Source organism: Microcaecilia unicolor, chromosome 1 (genome assembly GCF_901765095.1).
Source record: "Microcaecilia unicolor chromosome 1, aMicUni1.1, whole genome shotgun sequence".
NCBI classification, from domain to species: Eukaryota; Metazoa; Chordata; class Amphibia; order Gymnophiona; family Siphonopidae; genus Microcaecilia; species Microcaecilia unicolor.
Window position 1 is genome coordinate 645,678,010 of NC_044031.1, and position 15,861 is coordinate 645,693,870.

Consider the following 15,861-nt stretch of genomic DNA (forward strand, 5'->3'; position numbering starts at 1 on the left):
AGAAAAATAGTAGCATTTGCAGTCCCTAATCCTGTTTTCCATTGTATTACAGAATTAAAAAATACTGCCTAACTGCACCTAACATGGGCGCCGGTATTTGCACCAGGTTTTAGCAGGTGTAAGTCCGGCACCCGATAGTTAGGCGCGGGTTCTGTGCTAAACGCTATTCTATATAAATTGTGCGCCCTTTATACTATAGCGCTTAGCACTGAAGTTTTTCAGTGCCATTTATTGTACTCCCTCCTTAATGACTGAAAGTGGATGAATGGCTGAGTTGGCCAGAGGCTGAGATATCCCTGTATGGTATTTGAGATACTGATTAAGAAAGCTGATCTTGTCCCCATCTATATATCTGCACTTGGCTCCTCGGCTACATAGTAAGCTGTATTGTACAAAATCATTAGCATCGTATCTATATAATTTGAATGTTCTAATAAGTGCTTATTACACGTTTCATTAGTATTATGCTGACATTACATTATGGACTACATAGATATATAGCGTCTGAAAATTTAGTGTGGAAAAATAATACGCCTAGGTGTATTCTCTAAAGTACGCCTATACTTTATAGAATAGACTTAAATTTCTGTGCGGTATATAGAGCGCCTTTCCAAGTGACCAAGTTTAGTCGTGGGCATTTATGCCATGTTTTGGTGTAAATCCATAGGCGTAGTTTGACTGTTTCATTGGGGGGGGGGGGGGCAAAAGATGGGGCGTAGCATATTAGCATATTCATTTGCATATATACATATGCAAATGAATATGCTAATGTGGAGGAAGGAAGGGAAAAAGAGCTAGCTTTTTTGGGGAATAACCATAATGAATATGTATGAGATATCAAGCCAGCTCTTTCTCCCTTCCTTCCTTCTTTCCTCCTTACCCAGCACTCCCTCTTCATCTCCAGTAGTATTTCCTCACCCCCTTTCCCATACCATACCAGTGTTGACCTTAGAAATGCATAGGCTCTATATGTAGAACCTTCAAGAGGTAGTGTGTCATGATTTAGGCTCTACACCCTTTCTGATGTTTTGGTGCCACCTCAGTAAGGCCAACACACAATCTCCCCACTGCAAAACGCTATACACAAACTTGTGCAAAAACACACTCATATCCTTACTAAACCATAACAGCACTAATTCCAAGGACAGGACGAGCTACAACCTTATGCTTGAAAAGGCAGAACTGTAATTACACCAGGCTCTAAAACACCAATACACTACCTCGTGAAAAAAAGCAAAACAAAAAGGGCTGCAAATACTACACGCTAGCAGAATACTGCACCTTAATCACACATGAAAAACACATGACACAACAGACATGACACAAGGAACTAGAAATAAAAAAGTATGAAGGCAAAATACTGAACTGGAAAGTTGACTCAAGAAGTCAGACTCAGCATGCAGCAATACCAGAAAAATTGAAATTTACAGGCAAAATATCACAGATGCACATTTCAAAAAGCTGACATACTTCAATTAATAAATTCTGAATAAAATACTTTTTTCTACCTTTGTTGTCTGATCATTTAGTTTTTCTATTCGCTTTGGTCCCAGTGTCTTCTGTTTTATGCAGTGTCTTCTTTCCAGTAGGCTTCCCTCTGCTCCCCACCCCTCCCAGTCCCATCCATCTCCTGCTCCTTCCCTCTGCTCCCCACCCCTCCCAGTCCCATCCATCTCCTGCTCCTTCTCTCTGCTCACCTCCTCTCCCAGTCCCATCCACCTCTTGTTCCTTCCCTCTGCTCCCCACCCCTCCCAGTCCCATCCATCTCCTGCTCCTTCCCTCTGCTCCCAACCCCTCCCAGTCCCATCCATCTCCTGCTCCTTCCCTCTGCTCCCCACCCCTCCCAGTCCCATCCATCTCCTGCTCCTTCCCTCTGCTCCCCACCCCTCCCAGTCCCATCCAACTCTTGCTCCTTCCCTCTGCTCCCCACCCCTCCCAGTCCCATCCATCTTCCCTCTGCTGCCCCCCCCCGCGAGATCCAGGATCGTGACTCCGTTTACCCCCTCTCTTCCTCCCTCCCTCCTGCGCAGGCAGCAGTCTTCTTCAGCTTTTCTGTGTTCCTGGCAGCGGTAGCGACGTACACGCTGCCTTCGGTCTGCCCCTGAAGCCTTCTCTTCAAGTTCCTGTTCCCACCTATGCGTAGCTACCGCTGCCAGGAACACAGAAAAGCTGAAGAAGCATGTTTGCTGCCTGCGCCGGAGGGAGGGAAGAAGAGAGGGGGTAGACGGACACGTTCATCTCCGTCCGCTTCGCTTCCCTGCCCTGTATGCATCCTTTAGGGCGGGATGCAGACAGAGAGGGCAGGGAAGCGAAGCAGACGGAGACGAGCGCGTGCCTGCTTGTTTTTTTTTTAAACTACTGGTGCCAGTCTCACGTCGTTGTCGTTTGGGGGGGCATTGCCCCCCCTCGCCCCCCGGTCTACGCCCATGTGTAAATCCCAATGCCGAGTGGGTGTATTCTATAACAACGCACATAGATTTTAGAAACGCCCACACCCCACTCATGGTCACACCCCCTTTCCAACTATTCGACTTAGAATTTAAGCACGCATTACAGAATACATTAGTCAGTTGCATGCATAAATCTTAATTAATACCAATTAGTGCTGATAATTGTTTGTTAACATTCAACAGCACTGATTAGCTAGTTTACCAATTAAGTTACATGCATTATTATAGAATACACTTCCATTTCCACACAGAGATTAAGACGCCGCATATAGACTCCCGGGGTATATGTCTGTTATTTTAATTTCAGTGCTGGTAAATGTGTATGGGCCCCTTTTACTAAGCCGCGTTAGGCTCTACGCGTGCCCAACATGCGCCAAAATGAACTTACCGTCCGACTACCGAGTGCCTCTTGCGGTAATTTCATTTTTGGCACGCATCCGCTACGTGTGTCCGGAAATTTTTTTTATTTTCGGACATGCGTAGTGGACGAACACCAAGTGGAAACTGACGTGTGTAGGTCCTTACCGTGCATATTCTTTACCACTAGGTCTATAGCTGGCGGTAACGTCAGACACCCAAAATGGACGCACAGCAACTTTGATTTTGCCGCACGTCTATTTTCAGCAAAAAAAAAAAGGCATTTTTGGTATGTCCGCTGAAAAATATTTCTGCGTGCACCGAAAATCCGCGCCTACACTATCACAAGCCACTTTTTACCACGGCTTAGTAAAAGGGCCCCTATATTTCTGATACTGTTTCATGTTAGTCCCAGACCTGCCAAGTCTCCCACTTTCAGAGGGTCAACTCCCGCACTCCAGCCGAGAAGAGGGGATTTCCCATTGAATGACCTCCCTGTCCAGCAGCACCAGGAAACACCTTCATAAAACACCATCTCATGCTACCGCTGATCCCACAGCAGCAGGAGATCACATTTTATGAAGGCATTTCCTGCCGCTACAGGACAGGGAGACCACTCATTTTGCCTCTGGCCATGATCAGCTGTGCTGGAGCTGAACAATGGGTCAGGATGGGCGGAGCAATGGGCGGGGTTTTACTTAGGGCGGGCCCTAAATCTCCGCTGAGTGGGTCAGCCTCCTTGGCAGCTCTGCCATCCTATTACTAGATTTCAATTTGCTGTTCTCAAGTTTACCTCATTTATTGTATTTTATGTTTATATTTGGTCATTTTTTACAATTGTTATGCTGTTAACTAAATTATAAGTTTTATGTTAAACTGTATCTGCTGTAGACTACCTTGGGTGAATCTCTTCACAATGGTGGTTAATAAATCCCAATAAATAAAGAAAGAAATTAATGTTGTTTAGATAAATCAAGTTGTTTCTCTTCCATTTGGACTTTCATTAAGTTGTGCATATTGATTATAAAATATCATCCATCTGGGTCTATCAAAAAAGATGTCTTGTTTGTAATTTGTACAACATACTGTGGCAAAGTTGATTACGGGTAGGAAAAAGTGGGAGCGTGTTTCCCGCCCTTCTTTCTGTGTTATGTTGGCCTCCAGTGTAGCAGACAGAAATACCTTGCAGAGATAATAACACTAAGGAGACAGCGAAGATGATTCAATACAACGATGATGCTGTGCTGGTGTAGAATATTTATTGGTCAACAACAACCCACATGATTTTTAAGCTGAATGCAATATTTATTGCTGTAGTTTTTAAATACATGCCCATCTGTGAACTTGAGATCTCAGTCTGAATTTTAGCTAGAGATTCCGACCGCTAAATCTTTTGGATTAACATTTACGAAGAGATGTACCGTAATCTTCAAGGACTAGCTTCACAGACTGGACTACCTTGCTTGTGAATTTAAGGCAAAAAGGGGGAATATCTGAAGTTCTAGAAGGAACTTAAACCTTGGATGTTTAAATAAATTTATGTTAGCATGGAAAATCTTTGATGTGCAATACTAGAGGTTTTATTATGCTTTAACCTTGGCATTCACACAGCATTCAACTACCAACAATCACTAAATAACAACAATACAACTAAAATACAATAAATTGGCTGCAGTTGTATTTATTTATCAACAATTCAAGAACAATTTCCATAATATAGAACAATCTTAACACCCTTTGCCAGATGGCCTAAATATACACATTTCACCCTTATTCAAAGGCTAGTCAGTAACAGCCTAGCCTCATCAGTCCCACTTAACTTTCCCCACACATAGCAATCACAGTGCTTAAAAATCTTATTGCTTATCAGATTCTTGTCGTAAATGATCCTTCGCTTTTATACACACAAAACTTGACTGACCATTTTTATGATAAAAGTCACTACACTACTATGAAATACTTTTCCAACTCTGCCACACTCTTCCACTAACAGTCTGGACTCCTCAGAATTAATTCCCCCTACCCCATTGGTCAATTTGACTCTTTGCAGTTCTATGACCGCTTTCTACGAAATACTTTTCCAACTCTGCCACACTCTTCCATTAACAGTCTGGACTCCTCAGAATTAATTCCCCCTACCCCATTGGTCAATTTGACTCTTTGCAGTTCTATGACTGCTTTCTGTCTTCCTTCTTCTCAGGATCATCACCATACTATTGTATCCCAACAGTAGCACTTCTCCATCTGATCCTTTCCCAACAAATTTTATTAAAGAATCTCTGAACACGTTTCTGCCTTTCATTTACACTATGATTCATCTCCGTCTTCACTCGGGGACAACTCCTAGACCTTGAAAATCTGCAGCGATTTACCCTAAAATTAAGAACTCTTCTCAAGCATCATCTGATCCTAATGATTTCCGTTCAATTGCAAATCTTCCATTTTTAGCTAAAAGTGGTTGAAGCTGTAGTCCATAATCAACATACAGATTTTATTGATATAACTAATGCACTTCATCTGCATCAATCTGGCTTCCATCGAAACCATAGCACAGAAACTACTCTTTTGGGTATCACCACATATATTCGCACCTATCTTGACAAACCAAAATCTGTTCTCCTCCTCTCCATAGGCCTTAGTGCTGCATTTGATCTGATTGACCATCCACTATTATTACAATGACTTCATTCTATTGGACTCTCAGGTATTGTTCTAAACTGGTTGCATTCTTATCTCTCCAACCGCAAAGTATTCTGTATTTTATGACAACTCCGTCTCTTCCCTCTACTCCCCCTTATCTGGAGTTCCACAAGGCTCCATACTTTCTCCCACTTTATTTAACATCTTTTTTTCCCCTTTGCTTACTCTAGCACAATCTCTAGGATTTACTTTATATGTGTATGCTGACGATATACAGCTATAAATTCTTCACTCATAGATCATTTCAGTCTTTTCAAACATAAATGAGAAGCTTTCTAAAGTAACCATTTTGTTACAAGAGAATTGCCTCATTCTAAATCCTGGAACCTGAAGCCTTGTGGTGACGCCATGACCTTGCCTTGACTCAAGGCGGTATCGCATATGAGCCTTTTCCAACCATCCATTATTCCCAACCCAATTGGCCACCTGGCTTCCCTTACACCCACTCTGCTGCAACTGATGCCCCAAACCCAAGCTTACCCACCAGAAACCCCCCCACCACCACCAATTGCCCAAATCCACCACACTCCCCAAATATCCCCAGGGTGGACAGGGAGGGAAAAACCCATCTAATTACATCCCTTAAAATCTTCCCACTACACACATCCCCACCACCCAACAAACCTCCCACTCACAACCTCTACCTGCGCTTCATACACTCCACCAATCAGCATTCCCCAACCTTTCTCTTGCCCCCTGTTTACCTAATACAGCCTTCCTTTTCCCCCAAATAAAATTCCTAATAACTATGGATTTCTTTAAAACATGTCTTTAACCTCTCTTACTCCTTTTATTATTTTACTTAAATCCCCCTAACACTATTCACCTTGATTCTTCAAACCCCTTCCCCCCTTTACAATCTTTATTTGCTACTGTCTCAGCCAAGGTTAAAAGTCCCCTGCTAATTCAGGGGTCTTTACTTATCTATAGGTTGAGTGTTCATTATTACTGTTTATTGCTTATTGTTTATTTAATAGCTCTCCTGAACCAAGGTGGGTGGGATTGTAATCTGCTTTGTACTGGCTTGTTGGCTAAGTAGACAATAAACGCCATATTAAATGGCGTTATATTGAGGGGGAGGAGGCTTATAAGTTTCTTCAAGACTGTTTCTCTGTTATTATCTTTCAGGCCGGCCAGAGCCCACTGAGTCAACCATGGTTAAGCAAACTCCTTCTGACAGCACAGAAAGTATGCTAGTTGGACAACAAGGTAATGGAACCCTGCATCCTGGGACAGCAAGAGAAAAGGGCTGTAGGAGAATATGATCAGGTCTGCTGCAGCTGTGCACGGATCAGTGGCGTAGCCACAGGTGGGTCTGGGTGGGCCAGGGCCCACCCACTTAGGGTTCAGGCCCACCCAACAGTAGCATATGTTTAGCGGTAGTTGGTGGGGATCCCAAGCTCCGCCAGCTGAAGACTTCCCCCTGATGGTAATGAAAATGCTACTCTCCATGATACCGTATAATATTATGTATCCGTTTGTCTCTGGTAAATATATCCAAACTAACTACTGCTAGAACCAGGAAAACAATTACCAACAAGTGGTGTATTACTTCGTTTGCTACTTGATTAAAGAGCACCCTCAGATATTCCCCCTATAAATAACACACAGCAAATCTCTGTGGCTTAGTGGTGTAGCACCTCATTCATCGGGTTGCTCCTGTATCTTTTTTTGAAAACGCTATACCCCAATACAAGTGCTATCAGACTGGTGCAACTATTTTATATATATTTTTTTTTTGCGATTTTTGTGTGCCCAATCAGTCTAAAATACAAATTCCTTGCCTCACTGTACTTAATATACTTAATAATGTAAGGCAACTGCTGTTTAAACAAAACCAGTCACTTATCTGGATCGTGTATCCGAGTCATGCCATGGCTGCATTGTTGTGGTGATATATCCGCTTTTCTTTTCGTAACTTAAGATCACATTCAATCCTTCGCCTTCCCCTGAAGATGCCCGACACCGCGGGTTTCACTCTTCTTTCCTCAGGGATTAGGGTTAAGGCGGCCTCATACGCTTCAAAATGTCAAGACACCAACTGCAGTTGAAGCTTATGAGGCCACCTTAACCCTAGTCCCTGAGGAAAGAAGAGTGAAACCCGCGGTGTCGGGCGTCTTCAGGGGAAGGCGAAGGATTGAATGTGATCTTAAGTTACGAAAAGAAAAGCGGATATATCACCACAACAATGCAGCCATGGCATGACTCGGATACATGATCCAGATAAGTGACTGGTTTTGTTTCAGCAACACATTACTTTCTAACACCATGCTGGATACTGGGGGATGGAGCGTACGCTAGTCATAAAAGAGAATTTCGTCAGTAGCACTGTCTGACATCATGCTAGGTTATATGTTCTCTTAGGCTTCTGTGGCCGGCGTCATGATTATTGCGGTTGTCCGGGTTGTGCTGCATCCGAATAAGTAGAACCAGCATTTCAGCTATTGTTCTGTGGCTTTCTTCAGGGTGTGCTGTGAAATCTACAGGGCTGCTTTTACGTAGTGGATTCTCAAGCCTGTTTGGTTGGGGTTTGCGGTGGGTGGTTTCATTGGAGTAGTTTTTGATGCATTGGTACCATTTCTAAGTCAGGGAAAGCAGACATTTTGGTGGGAAATTGAAGCAGGATAGGCCATTGGTTATAAAGAAAGCCACCAGCATGATGGCTGAAATGTCAGTTCTACTTACTTGGACGTGGCACAACTTAGACAGCTGCAAAGATCATTGTGCTGGCTGTTGGAAGATGGAACATATCTTGATTATAAAGGACAATACCTTCAGCAGCACAGTACTGTTTAATACCATACTGGGCACTGGGAGATGGATCATGTCCTTGTTATAGAGGAGAATGCCTCCAGGAGCACAATATTCTATAATATCATGTTGGGTGCTGAGAGATGGAGCATGTCCTGGCTATAGAGGAGAATGTCTCCAGGAGCACAGTACTCTCTAATACCATGCTGGGTACTGGGAGATGGAGCATGTCCTGGTTATAGAGGAGAATGCCTCCAGGAACACAGTACTCTCTAATACTATGCTGGGTACTGGGAGATGGAGCATGTCCTGGTTACAGAGGAGGATGTCTCCAGGAGCACTGTACTCTCTAATACCATGCTGCTCTGTTTATGAAGGAAAGTGTCGCCATTAGCATAGTGCCCCTTAATAAAATACTGGGCATTGGAGGATGAAATGTGTCCTGGTTATGCAGGAGCAATGTACACTTTACATCAGGTCTATGGAATGCTTAAGGGGATACAAACGGTTCTTGCTTTTTAGGTCACACTCTTATCTTGGTGACATTTTGATAGCAACAGACAGGAAGATGTGTGGGTGGAATCTTGAAATCTTCTTCCACCTGCATAATGTCGGTGGGGTATAAATATTTCTATTCAGCTACAGCCTTTTGTACTATTGTTTGTTTTGAAATGCCAAAGCCCTTCATTCTCTTTCCCTGCCTCTTTGTATCTGTCTGAGATCAGAGAGATTGTGAGTAGGAGAGAGAGTGACAGAGAAAATAGATCAAATATGGTTCAAACAAATAGGGATATGCAATTGGGTTGAAAAATGCAGTGCAACGGGCTGTTTATTTTTGTCATTTCTAAAAGTCTTCAACAAAATGTGTTTTAAAAAATGTTTGGTTTGTTTGTGCGTTTAGCAAGTGCTGTTTGCATTTAGGGGACAATTCTATACACAAGAACAGTGGTCTTTGTCATAAAGCATATGGGGATAGCCTTAAAGATCTCAATATGTATACTTTGCAAGAAAGGCAGGAGAGGGGAGATTGATAGACTTTTAAATACCTACACGGCGTAAATGCACAGGTGGCGAGTCTCTTTCAATTTGAAAGGAAGCTCTGGAATGAGGGGGCATAGGTTGAAGGTGAAAGGGGATAGACTCAGAAGTAACCTGAGGAAATACTTCTTCACGGAAAGCGTGGTGAATTCGGTGGAAGTGGTGGAGACGAGAACAGTATCTGAATACAAGAGAGCTTGGGAACGTACATAGGATCTCTAGAGAGAGTAGGTGGCATAGATGGGCAGACTGGATAGACCATATGGTGTTTATCTGCCTTCATTTTTCTGTGTTTCTGTGTATAAGCACTGCCATATTGGGACAGACCAAAGGTCCATCAAGCCCAGTATCCTGTTTCCAATCCAGGTCACAAAAGAGTACAACAGATTTTATGTTGCTTATCCTAGAAATAAGCAGTGGATTTTCCCAAGTTCATCTTAATAATGGCTTTGGATTTTTCTTTTTAACTTAGCAGGATTTTAAAACCTGCTAAGCTAACTGCTTTTACCACATTCTCTGGCAACCAATTCATTTCATGTTGTGTGAAGAAATATTTTCTCCAATTTGTTTTACTACCTAGTAGCTTCATTGCACGCCCCCTACACCTTGTATTTTTGGAAAGAGTAAACAAGTGATTCATGTCTACCCGTTCCAGTCCACTCATTATTTTATAGACCTCTATCATATCTCCCCTCAGCCGTCTCTTCTCCAACCTGAAGAGCCGTAGGTGATTTAGTCTTTCCTCATAGGGAAGTCATCCCATCCCTTTTATCATTTTTGTCGCCTTTCTCTGAACCTTTTCTAATTCCGCTGCACCTTTTTTGAGGTGTGGTGACCAGAATTGCACACAATATTCAAGGTGCAATCGTATCATGGAGCGATACAAGGCATTATAACATTCTCCTTTTTGTTCTCCATTCCTTGGCTAATAATTCCTAACATCCTATTCTATAACTGGGTAACAAAGTTAGGTGTGTATATGCAGCGTGCCAAACGTGAATTCTATACTGCAATCTGGGTATTAAGATTCCATTATAGGCTGCTAACATAAGTCAGTATTTTACCTGCCTACCTTTAAGTGTGACCACTTTCACCATGTCTATAGCAGGACGCACCAAGGATGTAAGATTAGAATCAAACGCCTCTCTTTCTTTACTATGCCAGCGTCCTGTACATTTGCAGTGGCAGCCCTACCAATAGGCCATCTGATGCAGGGGCCTCAAGTGGCACTCTCTCTGGAGTGGCATCTCCCCCTTCCTTCCTCCCCGGTTTACCTCCTGTTTCCATTTTCCAAAAGACGGCGGTGGCAGCGATTCCCATATGCTTCCCTGCCGCCGGCACCCGCCTCTTTACTGCAGCCTGCATCTCTGACATAACTTCCTGTTTCCTCAGAGGCAGGCCACACTAAAGAAAAGAGGCTGGAGCTGGCTCTTGGAAAATGGAAAAAGGTAAACTCGGGGAAGGGGGTGGAGGAAGGAAGGGGGGAGATGCCAGACCTTAGCCTAGCGGGGGGAGGGGGAGAAACAGCATCTCAGCTCTGCCTCAGGCGGCATCTTACCTTGAGCCACCCCTGCATGTCTGTCTCACATTCTCTGTTTCATTCTCTCTATCCACTCTCGCTCTCTCTTCATGTCTCTCTAGAATAACTCCTTGTGCTTTATCTTCACTCCCAGCACAGCCTCTGGTGCGTCTGGTGAATGGGACCAGTAGCTGTGGTGGGACAGTGCAGCTCCGACACCAGGGGGAATGGATGGCCCTCTGCAGTGATTTTGCAGAGCACATGATAGCCAGCATCATCTGCAAGGAGCTGCAGTGTGGAACCGCTAGGAGCCCTGAGACCACCATGTATGAGAAAGGAACACCCTCCCCAGAGAATGCCGGAGTTATGACCAACCAAAGTTCGGTCTTCTTCCTGAGCATGCACTGTCCCGGATCTGAGGAAGGTCTTGAAAACTGCAGCTTAGCACGTCTGAGCCCTGCCTCCTGTGCCAGTGAGAGAGCTGCCATCATCACCTGCACAGGTAAGGGAGACACTTGCTTGTTTGCAGGGGGTCTAGGATCTGATCCAAGCTTTTTAACTGGCCAGGACAGTGAGATGGGAATTCTAAGCTTTTATTAGGCCATTGAGTTAGGAGTCTTGCTTTCTGACTGACCAGAGGTCTGGGCTGAGAATCTGTTTCCGTGGAGTTTGGATGTGCATGTTAGATATAATTATTCCCTTTCTATCTCCATGCTCAGTTACATACAGGCACAGTCAGTATTTTCTTGCCCAGGGGATAGATTTGCTGAAGTGCACTTCTTCATTAGAATCAGCCCTGGATTAAACATTAATCAGAATATGCACGTGCTGAGAGCACCAAGGGAAGGGGGCACCAGAGAGTTATTTCTCCTAGCTATCATGCCCCTAACTCTTTCACTGCTATTTGCCATACCCATTATCCAACATAAATGTCAATGTTTTTCTAATTATTATACATATATATCATGTTTTGTACAATAATGATATTTCTCAGCATTACTGAGTTGCAGTGTCTTGTCGAGGGCTGAGGGGCACCATTGTTGGACTGTGCTTAGGGCATCAGTTGGACTTAATCCGGCCCTGATTAGCGTGGGCTAATGCTGTTAATGTTGTTAGGAGGAGAAAAGGAGAGCGAGATCCTCACAAGTAGCAAAGCCAAAAGAGAAAAGTGAGGTCCAAAACAAGTCCAAAGGAGATAATGAACCACTTCTATTTACTGAGGTTATAATCAAGGACAAGGGTCGACACTTGCAGCTTGATTTGATTGAATTTGCAAATGCCTCGTGCAATGCACAGCAGCCCTTCTTGCAATTATAATCACATTTTCTCACCACTGCTTGAATGCAGGGCTGGATTAATACTATACCGAACCCTAAGCAAATTTATATTTGTGGGCTCCTCTACAAGGGACCCCCACCATCATTTCACCTCTCCAGGAGTAGCAGGGAAAAGTGCAGAGCCTAGCTGTGGGTATGATAGCAGTAATAGTTTGTGAGTGAGCATAGGGACAATGCAAGCACATGTTTTGAATGGAGAGGCTTAATGGTTAGAGCTGGAGAGCTACCAAGCTGCCTGGCTCCAGGAGAGAAACTCTGAGCTAGTCCTGGATTTCTGCAACCCTGTCCTGGTACATTATGGGACCCCAAAGTGCTGATTTCAATTGGAGGTATCGGGGACTACAAATAGTTCAAAAACTGGCCTGGCCAAAAAGTCTCCCTCCTGGAGCTAGGTTACTTGGCAGCTCTGCAGCAGTGGGCTGAGAACCAGGGAAGCTGAGCAAGTCATTTTCACTCTCCATTGCCTCTGGTACAAATCAGAGATTCTGAGGATGAACTGCCTGAACTATGACTTAAGGACCATGTTTCCAAGCTATAATTTTACAAAGTTGTATGTGTGAATAAAGGTTCACAAATGGAAAAAGCAAAATAAAATATTTAGCTTTATTTGATGCTTCTAGTGCTGTCCTGCTGCTCATGTGCTCATTCAGGCAGGACCTCACCCCTACCAGGTTTGCCCATCATCATGTAAATTTCTTGTATTTGCTGTCAGTCCTTTTCCTCAGCTGCCAGCAGACCCTTCACACTTTCCCCCATTCTTCTGTCCTACTCTTTTGCAACAATCTCCCCCTCCTACCCCCAGAACACTCACTGACTCCACTAGTTCTCTCCAAAGACCCTGTGCAGAACTCAGCATCTCTGACCCTCACCACAGCCCTTGCAGCAAAGCCCCTCCTTTCTGTGACTAAAAGCCTTCCCATTGGCTGGATCCTACCACAGTCTCTGCACAGGGGGGAGCACAGAGAGCTGTAGTGGGCTAAACCAGGGGCGTATCTGAACTGCGGCGGTAGGGGGGGCCAGGGCCAGAGAGGGGGGGCACATTATAGCCCCCCCCCCCGCCGCCGCCGCCGCCGCCGCCATTGCCGATCCCCCTCCCCCCAGCCGCTGCCATTGCTAACCCTCCCCCTCCGTTGCTCGCCTACCTTCGCTGGCGGGGGACCCCAACCCCCGCCAGCCGAGGTCCGCGTCCTCCTGCCGCTGCCGGCTGCCTTTGGTCCTTTCATTCTTCCATTGAAGCTGGCGCCGACGAAAAAGTTTCTTTTGAATCTGACGTCGCTGCACGTTGCACGTTGTACGTGCAGGACGTCAGACTCAGAAACAATTTCTGAGTCTGACGTCCTGCACGTACAACGTGCAGCGACGTCAGACTCAAAAGAAACTTTCGTCGGCGCCAGCTTCAATGGAAGAATGAAAGGACCAAAGGCAGCCGGCAGCGGCAGGAGGACGCGGACCTCGGCTGGCGGGGGTTGGGGTCCCCCGCCAGCGAAGGTAGGCGAGCAACGGAGGGGGAGGGTTGGCAGCGGTAGGGGGGTCCAGGGCGAAATCTGCGGGGGCCCAGGCCCCTGAGGCCCCACGCAGATACGCCCCTGGGCTAAACTATGAAAAATATCCACACACTTAGCCATCCTTCTAGCCTTGAGACAGGTAATTTACAAAATTTTTTAATCCTGAAAAGATGTTGGCAATCCTATTTAGATTTTGCTCACACCTTTTTCAGTAGTAGCTCAAGGTGAGTTACATTCAGGGACACTGGATATTTCTCTGTCCCAGGAGGACTCTCATCCTAAGTTTGTAGTTGAGACAATGGAGGGTTAAGTGACTTGCCCAAGAAGATCACAAGGAGCAGCAGTGGGATTTGAACCTGCCACCTCTGGAGTGCAAGACTGTTGCTCTAACCACTAAGCCACTCCTCCTCCTCCTTCTAGTATTTAACATTAGCCTCTTAAATCCTGAGCACATTTGACAGGGACCCCCTAAACCTTTGGGTCCAAGGCACATGTCTACTTTGCCTATGCCTTAATCCAGCTCTGCTTGGATGGTGATACACAACATTTTAGTGTATTAGACTCCTGATACAGGTATTTCTGTTGAAACACAGCCGTGTCGAGTCGTATTTTTCCAGCTGCAAATGTCATTGATTATAACCTCAGTAAATAGAAGTGGTTCATTATCACCTTTGGACTCCTTGGACTTCTTGTTTTGGACCTCACTTTTTTCTTCTGTTAATACTGCCCCAATTTGACTGCCCCGATCGGACCGACCGTTCACTTGTCTATTAGATTGTAAGCTCTTTGAGCAGGGACTGTCTCTCTTTGTTAAATTGTACAGCGCTGCGTAACCCTAGTAGCGCTCTAGAAATGTTAAGTAGTAGTAGTAGTAGTAGTATTGCATAAAATGAGGCCTGTGGTCAATAATGCTCGTTAATATGTTTTAACACCTGGTAACATGGTAGAGTCTTTTAGTAAATCTAGCAATGCATTTTACTCCTGAGACAATGGAGGGTGAAATGACTTGTCCAATCATTAGGAAAATTCGTGGGAGAGATTTGATCTAGAGAATGACACAAGGACAAAGTTTGTCTCCATCTCTGCAAACTTAAACTCCATCCCTACTCTGTCCCCACAACAGTACAAAATGTCATTCGTACAAAAGCAAGCAATTGTCTTTTATCAAAACCCCACCCCTCACCTATCCACACCCATCCTGTTAGAATATCAATGATATGCTTTGATGTCCCCATGCATACCTCCGACCCACCCCCATCCACCCACCCTGTCAGACTGTCATAGTAATGCTTGAATGTTTTCACTTATATACACTGTCAGCTAGCACATTTGCTTATTTCCGATCTGACAAAGAAGGGCAACCTTCGAAAGTTAATCAAGAAATGTATTAAGTTATGTCCAATAAAAACGGTATCATCTTATTTTCTTTTCCATGTTTTATTTTGTTTGATTTCTATTGATAACCTTAAGAGTGGACTAACACGGCTACCACACTCCTCTATCAAAAATGATGGAACTAGTGTAGTGTGGAAGACCTTTTTTGTCATCCATGTGGATGATGAAATCTGCGGTTTCATCATGTGGAAGAGGGAATGTCATTTAAGCTGGCAGGAAGGGAGTGGGGACAAACTTTGTCCACATATCATTCTGTAATTTGAATCCTAGTTCCCAATCTGCAGCTCTAAACATTAGGTAGTGCTTCCACTGCTTTGACTGGTTAGGACTCTAGAGGTCAATGCAGAAAGGCACAAAGTAAAAGCCTGCTAATGAAATGCAAATTCAAAACATACAGTACTTGCATGCTAATCAGAGAAACCCTGCTGGATATGTCTACACAACGGTCCAGCAGTGAGAGAAGCTTTGCTGTGTATATCTCCAAAGAGAACAAAAGTTATAGTTCTGCATATACGTATATTGCAACGTTCACCCCTTTCAACAGGAAGTGGCATCTTGAAGTTCCTCCTGACAGCATTCCCACCCATCTAGAGAAATGTGGTGGAAACTACAATAGGCTCCTCCTCTCTTTTACCAGGAGATGACCATGTAGCATTCTCTTCTTCTTAACAGAAAACACTAGGGAGCCTAAACTCTTTCACAAGAAAATGAATCCATAGTTCACTTTCAAAGTCAATCTGCAAGGTTCCCCTTTAACTCAGGGTGAATAATCATGACATCTGTTATTTTATCCAACATCCCCCCAGTCT

The 15,861-nt window shown here is 44.4% G+C and overlaps 1 protein-coding gene across 1 annotated transcript in view; it reads left to right on the forward strand.

Moving 5' to 3' along the window:
- Positions 1–15,861, forward strand: part of CD6 (CD6 molecule) — a 67,692-nt gene that overhangs the window by 16,510 nt on the left and 35,321 nt on the right. The window contains exons 2-3 of the mRNA XM_030191147.1: positions 6,636–6,716; positions 10,970–11,317. Coding sequence (XP_030047007.1) covers positions 6,636–6,716; positions 10,970–11,317 — 429 coding nt within the window. The remainder of the gene's footprint in view (positions 1–6,635; positions 6,717–10,969; positions 11,318–15,861) is intronic.